The sequence below is a fragment of the Neophocaena asiaeorientalis genome, unplaced genomic scaffold, assembly GCF_003031525.2.
Source record: "Neophocaena asiaeorientalis asiaeorientalis breed wild unplaced genomic scaffold, Neophocaena_asiaeorientalis_V1.1 scaffold5, whole genome shotgun sequence".
Lineage (NCBI taxonomy): Eukaryota > Metazoa > Chordata > Mammalia > Artiodactyla > Phocoenidae > Neophocaena > Neophocaena asiaeorientalis.
Window position 1 is genome coordinate 3,969,171 of NW_020174698.1, and position 9,831 is coordinate 3,979,001.

Sequence of the window (9,831 nt, forward strand, 5' to 3'; positions counted from 1 at the left end):
TGCTGGCTTTTTCTCCCGAGAGGGGTAAATCCAGTAACCAGTAACTCAGGCATAATATATGATCCTTAGGAAATTTGAAAGAAAGCACATCAAAGGAGAATTCACTGACTTTGGCAACGTATACTAGCTGCGGCATACCTCAGTGCTTACAGGTGTTATGGTAGTAGCACAAAGACGCTGTCTTATGTAAACTGTCATCTCTTTAACGTCTAAATTTGAATGCCCCAAAGCTCAGTCCTTTCAATTTGTCTCTATTTAGACTTCATCTCTTGGTGATCTCAACCAATAATAGTTCTTTAAATACCATCAACACCCTGGAGCCTCCCAAATTTATTTCAAGTCCAACCTTCTCTCCTGGGTTCCATATGGTTACAACTAACTGACTCCCTCAACATTTCTACTCATTTTTCAAATATCAGGTAAAACTTATTATGACCCTATTAACTCAGCTGCTTAATACTCTCCTGGGAAGCTGTCCTCCATTCAGGGCCTCACCAATTCAATCTTCCTCCATCTTGGAGCTCTGCCATCTTTACCTGCAACCCTCCTCATTCTCCACACTAGGCAAACATAGAGACTAAAGAATCACGCACAGGCTTCTCACTGCCTCAGCCTGGAAATAATACACACATCACTTCCCCTAAACTAGCTATATCGTCCTGTCTAAATGTAAGGAGGCTAGGAAGTGTAGTCCCGGATGCACCAGAAAAGAGAAGTATGAGACAGGGTTGGTGAAAACACAGCAATGTCTCTGCTGCCATGTCTAAAATTGAACTCCTGATCTCCAACCCTCAACCTGTTCCTTCTAACTCATTCCATCTCAGTAAATGCCCAACTCCATCCTTCCCACTGCTTAGAACAAAGACCTGGAAGTCAAGGTCTTTCCTTCTTTCTCTCACAATCCACATCCAATCCATCAGCAAGTCATCTTTGCTCTACATTCAAACCATATCCTGAACCCAGCCATTTCTCACCATTTCTACTGCTATCTTGTCCATTTCACACCTGGATACTTAGAATAGCCCAGTTTCTACTCTTGACCTCATATGGCCCATTTTCAACATAGCAGAAAGGATGATCTTTTAAAAACTTAAGTCCTATCATGTCATCCCTAAGCTCAAAACCCTCGAATTGCTTCACATGTCACTCAGAGTAAAGCTCAAGCTCTTACAATGGCCTAATGACCTCTACACAACCTGTACTCCTCACCTCCACACTCCCATTCTGATCACTTCCTTATCTCCGCCTTGATTTCTCCACCACTGCCACCACCACTGGCCTCCTTTTTATTCCTTGACTGTATCAGACATGGTGCCATCTCACTTTTTTCACAGTTGCTGTTCCTTCTAACCAAAATCCACTTTCCCCAGATATCCACATGGCTTCTTCAAATCTTTGCACAATGCCATCTTCTCAGTGAGATCCCCCTGACTACTCCCCCAAAACTGCAACTTGCTCCACCTGTACATCTTAGCTCCAGAACTTCCTATCCTCCTCTCTGCTTTATTTGGTTTTTCTGGCCGCACTATTACTTTCTAGTATATAATACTGGTTTCCTGTTCATCTCTCCCCACTAGAATATAATAAGCGCCATGAAAATAGTATTTGTCTACTTTGTCCACCAAGTATTTCCACCATCTAAAACTATGCTTCAAATATAGCAGTTCCTCACAAGCATTCACTGAATCAATTAGTAGCTACTGTCCAAATCTCATTTTAAAATAACTCTAGAACATCTTACAATCATATATTAAACTAAAAGTTTGGGCAGGACAGAAACCGTAATATATTTATCTTTTAATCCTTAGTTTAACAAATTTCCTGAAAGAGGGTGAGAAATTTTTATTTGTTTAATTGAGTTTGTTGAATTATCATCAATTTTCATATACTCTTCTATCTTACCACTCCCTGTTCTAAAGATTTAGTGACGACAATTGTGCAATTGATTTATAATCGTAGTGGAATAACTTACATTTCTCTCCTCAATATTTAAAACTTTTGCTCTTTGTTTAAATAAGTTGAGATTAAGTTGAGTTTCAATCCATATTTTAAGATACCAAATGTATTGAAGGGTCTGAAAACCATTTAAGTTGATGAAAGCAGGTAAGATAATGTGTGCAGCAGCATGGATTCTGGAATAAGACTTGGCGAGCTCACACTCCATCAGCACAGCTTTCTAGCGGTCACAACCTTGAATGTGATCTCTAAGCTCAGCATCAGCGCGCTCTCCTTTCAGTCGGGGTTATGACGGAGGCTGCCACCTGGGGCTGTTGTGTGGTTTAATGAGATGAGTCACACAAAGCACTTAGCATGACAGCTATCAGTGAATGTAAGCTGTTTTCATTAGTGAATATTTTCCATTTGGCATATACCTTATAGCAAAAGTTACGTTACATTAATTTTCCCACTTCTCAAAATTATCGAAGCATGAAAAAAACAGATTATATTTCTATCATAAATAGTTACTTTTATTTTAATTCATAAGGTAGAATTATTGGACAGTCAATATACCATATGTAAGTTGTAAATTTAGATAAGAGACTTCTGGTACCCAAAGATATCATCGCTCTCATTTGCACCTATACTATGCAAACAAAGTGCTCAAAGCTGGATAACTACCCAGCTCAGGATCAGCAAGTATGAGCTTTGGTGCCACCCCTCCTCCCTACCAAGTTCATGGCAGATTGCACTCTATTGATAATGTTACTCTTCCAATGAGCCAGGAGGTAGCTTTAGGGTTCTTTTCCACATAGTTGCCACAAACTGATCGGAGCTGACAGAAGAAAAGTCTAATATTTACTCTCTAGATCTTGACAAATGGTATGCAATTACAACCCGTATTCTGTATGATACGGAGCTTTCCTTCTCTCTCTCTTTACATATGTGTGTGTATTCTAAAATTTGTGGAAAAGTTTTACTAAATTAAGTTATAATTTTAGAAGGTCATAGAAGATAATAATTCATGGAATCTTCCTGTGAATCTCCATAAGCTCATGCAAAAATATAGAAATTCAAAGTTAGAAAATTGCTTAAAATGAAAGAGCAAGTCTCAATGACTAATAAAAATTAAAATGTATTTAACGTATCTACTTGGTAATTTCACCGTTTAGGTACTCTATTATCTAAATGCAAAGCAAAGCCATAATTGGCAATTGAGAGTTACAATAGTTCTGAAATTGATTCAGCTTTAAGCAGAATTCCATTGAATTCTGAAGTATATTGTCCAGTTGGGTGCTATAAAAAATACATATTGTAAATATGGTTCTTTTGACTAGTTAAAAGGACAAGTTCTTCCAGATTTGTAGCCTCAAAAACAATAACCTGATTTCGGTTAGATCTGAATAAAATACACTGTATGCATGATCTAAAATCAATTAGACTATCCAAGAAAAAGGCAATAGAAGAGTAAAAGGATTTCCAGATATTGATAATGCTACATTATCAGAAATGAAATAGTGATTTAAACTGAAACTAATAAAAATAATTCTTTTCTACATAGTGTTGAAACACTGATAGAAGTTGGTGATTCTGAAGCTCTACATCTAGATGGTAAGTTTGATGGCATATTCAATTCCATACAACAGCTAGAAAACTGTCTAAATGGCTCAGAGAGCACCTCAGGTTTTAAAGATGTGCTAGTGGCTGTAGTCAAAGATGATAATATGGAATCTCTAAGCACGAACAGCTGAGGAATAATCTAAAATCATTTGGTATTCCAGGGGTGAAAAACAGACAGAAAAGAGATTAATTTATTAAACTAACTAGAATTTTAATATGTATTATTAAATTAGCAGGTTTGATGCAAGAAAATAAATACTATTAATATCTACATATATATGAACTTCTAAAAATACTGCTGAAATATGATGCAAAATATGTATCCAATGGATGTGACTTAATTTAGACAACATTAGTTGAAATATGTCATCAGTAATATAAATTAACTGATTCAGTAACAATGTTTTGCATATGTAGGAAAATTCAGGCCCTTAATGTTTTAATATTAGGGAATGCAACTGTACCATAAACTGTAACTCATTTTACCTAATGAGTAGCCACTAATATTTTATTGTATAACATATACTACATAAAATTAACAAACAACATGTTTTCAACCTTCTAGCTTGATGATTAATTTAGGTCAGACTCCCTCTCACTTCTTTTTTTTTTTTTTTTTTTCTTTTTGCGGTACGCGGGCCTCTCACTGTTGTGGCCTCTCCCGCTGCGGAGCACAGGCTCCGGACATGCAGGCGCAGCGGCCATGGCTCACGGGCCCAGCCGCTCTGCGGCATGTGGGATCCTCCCGGACCAGGCATGAACCCATGTCCCCCTGCATCGGCAGGCGGACTCTCAACCACTGCGCCACCAGGGAAGCCCCCCTCTCACTTTGATATGAATGAATCAGACCAGAAAAAATCTGTGGGACTCTTTAGCACCACCAAAGTAAGACTTTAAAATACCTCAGTGTATAAAGATACTATAGAAGCTATAAAAACATAAATATTGCTCAGCCTTTATTTGAATACAAGGAATGTAATATATTTCAGAGTATCAAATGAACTTCTGATTATCAGTATAAATACTGTTTTGTATAATCTAGATTCATATTTATTAACAAGAGCAACATTTCCTTAAAAACTGTAACAAGCTATAATTGGATATAACAAACTGCTACTAAATAATTATGAAGTCCTAATAAAGAACTTCAGACAAATATGAAAGTTAAATCTTAGTTTAATTGCTCACCTCTTAAAATTTCCTAGATTCTCTAAGCCATACTGCAAAAAATGATCGAGATATAATGCAAAAAAAAAAAAATTAAGGACCAAGTTTTGTTTTGATCACATGCTGTTAAACTAGTGTTATATGCAATTGTTTTTAATGTTAAGTGATACATGAATTCATGAGTCAGTAATCCATTCTGAGAATAACATTCTGGCTTTCTAAAATTTGTCGGGCTTTTCATTAACATACCTTACCAACAGTATATAAAAGCTTTTGAAGAAAACATTTATTGAATGTCAGCAAGAATTGTGCTAAGAAGTAAGGATACAAGATGAACAAGACCCACTATTACTCTTAAGTAGTTTATAATCTAGTAGAGAGGCAAATAAACAGATAAGATTTCAGCTCTGTGGGGTAAGCCCTGGGATAGAGGTAAATGCCAAAGGGTACAACAGCACATTGTAGAGGCCCCTAACCCAGCGTGGCTGACAGCGCGGGGAAGAAGGAGGCAACCTGAGAGGCTTGTTCAGAGGGAGTGAAGCCCTCAGTGAGTCTTCGAGATTTACAAGTTCTCCGGTGGGGATGAAGTCCGTATGGGAAGAGGCTATAGTGCTAGCAAATGCATAGAAACCACAGACTCTGCAAGATTCAGGGAACTGAAAGAAGCCAGAAATAAGACTAGAGATACAGACAAGCAAGTAAGTCTGTGTGCTTTACTATACACATTTGGGATTTTCTCTTGAAGGCGAGAAAAGGCCTGGGAAGGATATTAAGTAGAATAATGATGGGATTAGGTATGTAAATTAGGAAGGCCACTCTAGAAACAAGACAGTTAAGAGATTAAGATCCAAAATAAGGATATAGAGATAAGAGAACAACTTTGAGAGATATTAAAAATTAAGAATGGATAGGACTTTGAGATGGGGATGCAGGAGCAAAGGATGACTACCTGTTTTCTGAATTAACGTACTCAGTAGCTGATGATGCCATCCACTGAGATGGGAAGTAATGGAATAGAGGAGAAAGAGGGGAAGATTGTGAGAGGAGAGCTGGTGAGTTCAGTTTTCATCTGCTGAGTCCATAGACCTCTGTGCTTCCAGTCAGGGATGGCTGCCAGAAGGTAGTTGAATATGCAACAATGAACACACATACTCATTAAAGACCATATGAATATATCAGGCTATTGTAATATTTGCTAACATTTATTGAGTTTTTACTCTAAGGAAGGCATGTGCTGAGTCCTTCTTATAACATCTTTTTATTATCCTCCCCACTCTACAGTTGAGGAAGAGTTTGAGAAATTTCCCAATGGTATTTAAGTGTCAGAGATGTCTGATTTCACAACTCAAGTCCTTACCTTACGTTGTAACATGCAAAATCCATTCATTACAGGTTTTAGGACTAGATAACAGTGGGTTCAATTCTAATCTCTGCTACTTAAGAGTTGTTTGAGCTTAATAGTCTCTAAACCACAGTTTCCTTATCTGTAAAATGGTGACCATAACAAACACATTACAAGGATACGGTAAGGATGGGAGAGAATATACAGAAAATGCTAGATGTGCATTAAGAGCGCAAACTGGCACCTATTGTTATGTCTATGCCTAGAGAAAAAAAAACTCTTTCTTGAAGTAAAATAGCTATGATCTAAGTAAATTCCCTTTCATCTTATTATGAGCTCTCTTTTAATTTCACCCTATTTGTTCTATATCTTAATAAACACTAAGTACCATTTTTCAAAAAACTTTGAGACATTAATCAATATACTCTGGAAGATTTAAAGATTTCATTCAAACAGGAATCATTTCAATGTAATAGGAGTTGATTCTATAGTGAGGAAAGTCCCAATAAGAAAACTCAATTGCGATAAGGCATGGAGAGAGCTTTGGACTTGGAGTCAGAAGACCATTGCAAAGTCCCAACTCTGACTTGGGACTTAATAGACTCAAGTGTCCCTTTGCACATGGACAAGATGAACAGATGAGCCTGTATGTTCTTATAAGTCTAAGAATGCTGAAGAAGAAGGCTTTATGATGTTTATAAAAACCAAAGCAATTAAGCCATGAACACTTGATGCAAACTTCAAGTTTCCTGTGGTTTAAAGCGGAAGTGCCCCCTCTTGATGGCCTATCAAACCACTCCACAGATCAGGAGCTGTCAGTCTGACTCTGACGGGATCATAACCCTCAGACGGAGAGTTCAGTGTTGGTGAAGGAAAAGAGAAAGGGAGAATGCAGAGCAATCTTTCCTTCTCTCAAAATCTCTCCCATTCTCACCACCGATTCAGCAGCTGGGATTGAGCTGAGGTCACCCAAGACTTCTGATTCTCAAACCTGGCTGAATATTAACAACACTGAGAACTTATTTTTTTTTAAATACTGAGTTCCACAGCCCTAAAATATCACTGGAAGGAAACTCTATAAGATTTACAAGTGCTGGGTTTCACTTTGTAAAAGGTGGTATGAAGCATCTGGGGTAATAACCTCACTCTAATGGTAAACCTAAAACTATATTCTCTTTAACCTCTTTTAACTGTATTGAAGCAAAAATTTGTTCTTAAGTATATATACACCCTAAGGTAATTAACTGGATCAACCATCCCTGTTTGCACAGACTCCACCTGCTTTAGCTTTGAAAATTCTATGTCCCAGGAAATTCCTGGGTCTCTGGAAAACAGGGACAGTTGGTCAGTCTAACACAGACACACACACACACACTCACGCATACTTGCACACATGGACACAAACTTTTAAGTAATCCTCAGTGTGTTAGAACAAAGTACAGACAGACAGTAGTCCTCTCATGAAGCATCGCCACCAAGATCATGTCATCATTCACTCAGGTACGTATATGGTCACACTCACAGACCTCTGACGCCACTGGGATCCAAAAACATAAAATGGCATGGCGACATATCATCATGCTCACTATCGTCCCTTTTGCTAGAGTTTACACTACCAATACTTATAATTCAATAACCAGAATTTTTAAAAAACTACCTTGAAGCCCCTGCCTACCAACTGCCTTTTGTCTACTTTTGTAAAAACTCGAGCCATTTCTGAGGAATAATATCTCTACTATTTGATAGATTTTTAATAGCCTTATGGCTTTGTAATTTTTTGTTACATTTTTCCTGTAATGATGCCGTGTGAAATTAAATAATAATATAATATACAAAGAAATTAGATAATGGTCATGATGTCTGTCTGTAAATTAAAAACTTGATTATCATTTCATCTAAATGAAATACTTAATAGAAAATAAATTAAATTAACTTAGAATGGCATGTATACACCAGAACACACATTATTCTGACTTTTTAAATTGAACTTGTTATAGAAATCGTTTCTAGAACCACATTATTATACACCAATACACTGTCCTCTATTGCCTGATGGAAACATGAGACTTTAAGTTCAAGTCATAATTATACAAGCTAATGGAGACTAGCATCAGTCTGCATAACACACACGTAGTAAGTACACGTATCTCCTTACTTGTGACATCACTAGTTGTCTGTGGGAGAACAGCTTGGGCCGCAGTTGGCAGAACTGTGGGATTGTGGGGGAAGATCTCCCACTGACGCCAGTTCTACACACAAGAGAACTAGTGTCATGGAGACACTACTAATAAGTTAGGAGGAAAGGCCATATAAATCCTTTCCCTTTGATAAATCCGAATCTTAAAATGGTTGCCACCAATCTTGTGCATTCTTCACTCTCCAAAGAGCTTAGCAAATAAGGAAATCCCTTCAGGACTGTGGTCACCATCCTTGAAATGAACAATAAGCATGCTAGTAATATGCTTCTCCTTTCATGCTTCTGACATTCAACAACACATGCACTATTCAAGCACATCTGGAATAAAACCCAACAAAGGAGGTGTGTAAAGATGTTGAGACTGTCAAAACACTCGGCATGATTTCAATGCCCTCATCTTTCTACCACTGGCTTTACAAGTAGACAATCAAGGAGACCTCAAAACATGATATCATTAATCAGAAAGAGTATACATTTCCAAAGGTCCGTTTTATGATCTTGAAAGAGGATTTAAAAATCAACTAAAAAATAACAAAAAACTTGCTTTTTACAATATATTCTTTTTAGTATGATTTTGAGTAGTCTTACCACAACATTTTTCAGCAAAACTGAGATTGAATTAAGACTTACTGATTGTTCATTTAAATCCTGGGAGTCTTCCATGTGGTTTTCTTACTTCTCCTGCCACTCCCAAGTAGAAGCAGCTTCCTTCAATTAAAAATGGACTACCTAAAACAAAAAGATGAAAACAAAGTGGAAAAATGAAAAAGTTATCTTTCGAAATTATTTGTAAAATTACCAAAACTTTGATTTACATGATAGTTGGTAATCTGTAAAAGCATTATTTTTAAAGAACAAAATTCATTATCCCCGTATCTGATAGAAATAATGATCCTGAAAATCACATCACAGTAAAACTGAGATATATAAACAGCTACTCAGGCATCCCGCAGATAAGGAAAAACATCTGAGGACAGCTTCAGAGACCCAGGCTGTAATAAACATCTAGTCTGCTATTTTGCTGAGAGAGGTCTGTCATTAAGCAATTGACAGATTAAAAATTAAAAGTCTGCATTAACCATTCATTTTCTAAGGCACATAAAATTGAAAACATATAATGTGTATTTTAATATGACAGCTCTCTATTACAGGAAAATTTGTCTTAATCGCCAGACTCAGTTCTAAAACTTATAATGTTATAAAATGCACGCCCAATTTTTAAAAGAGAATGAAAATAAGACTATTATGCTAAAGAAGGTATTAGAGAAATATGTGGGAAGGACAACTGGTCAGTGAACTACTAAAAAACAATTCATCTTTACTCCATATCATATATTAAAAATTTTCTAGGCAAACTGAAGTTTTAAAAAAATCTAAGAAAAATAGGCATATATATTTTTAATTCCCAGATAGAGAAGACATATAATAAAAGCAATGGAATATAAAACAAAAAAGCCAAACACCCCCTTGAGTTCCCCACACACACAAATAATCACAATTAAAAGATACATGAAAATATAAAAAGAAGTATCTCCGCAAATATCAAACTCAATGGGCTAATGTCCTT

The 9,831-nt window shown here is 36.6% G+C and overlaps 1 protein-coding gene across 1 annotated transcript in view; it reads right to left on the bottom strand.

The window, feature by feature from the left end:
* EYA4 (EYA transcriptional coactivator and phosphatase 4) overlaps positions 1 to 8,995 on the bottom strand; it is a 229,912-nt gene extending 220,917 nt beyond the window's left edge. Inside the window, exon 1 of the mRNA XM_024759051.1 lies at positions 8,895 to 8,995. Within this exon, the coding sequence (XP_024614819.1) occupies positions 8,895 to 8,927 (33 nt within the window). The 5' untranslated portion in view covers positions 8,928 to 8,995. The remainder of the gene's footprint in view (positions 1 to 8,894) is intronic.
* Between the last annotated feature and the right edge of the window lie 836 nt (positions 8,996 to 9,831).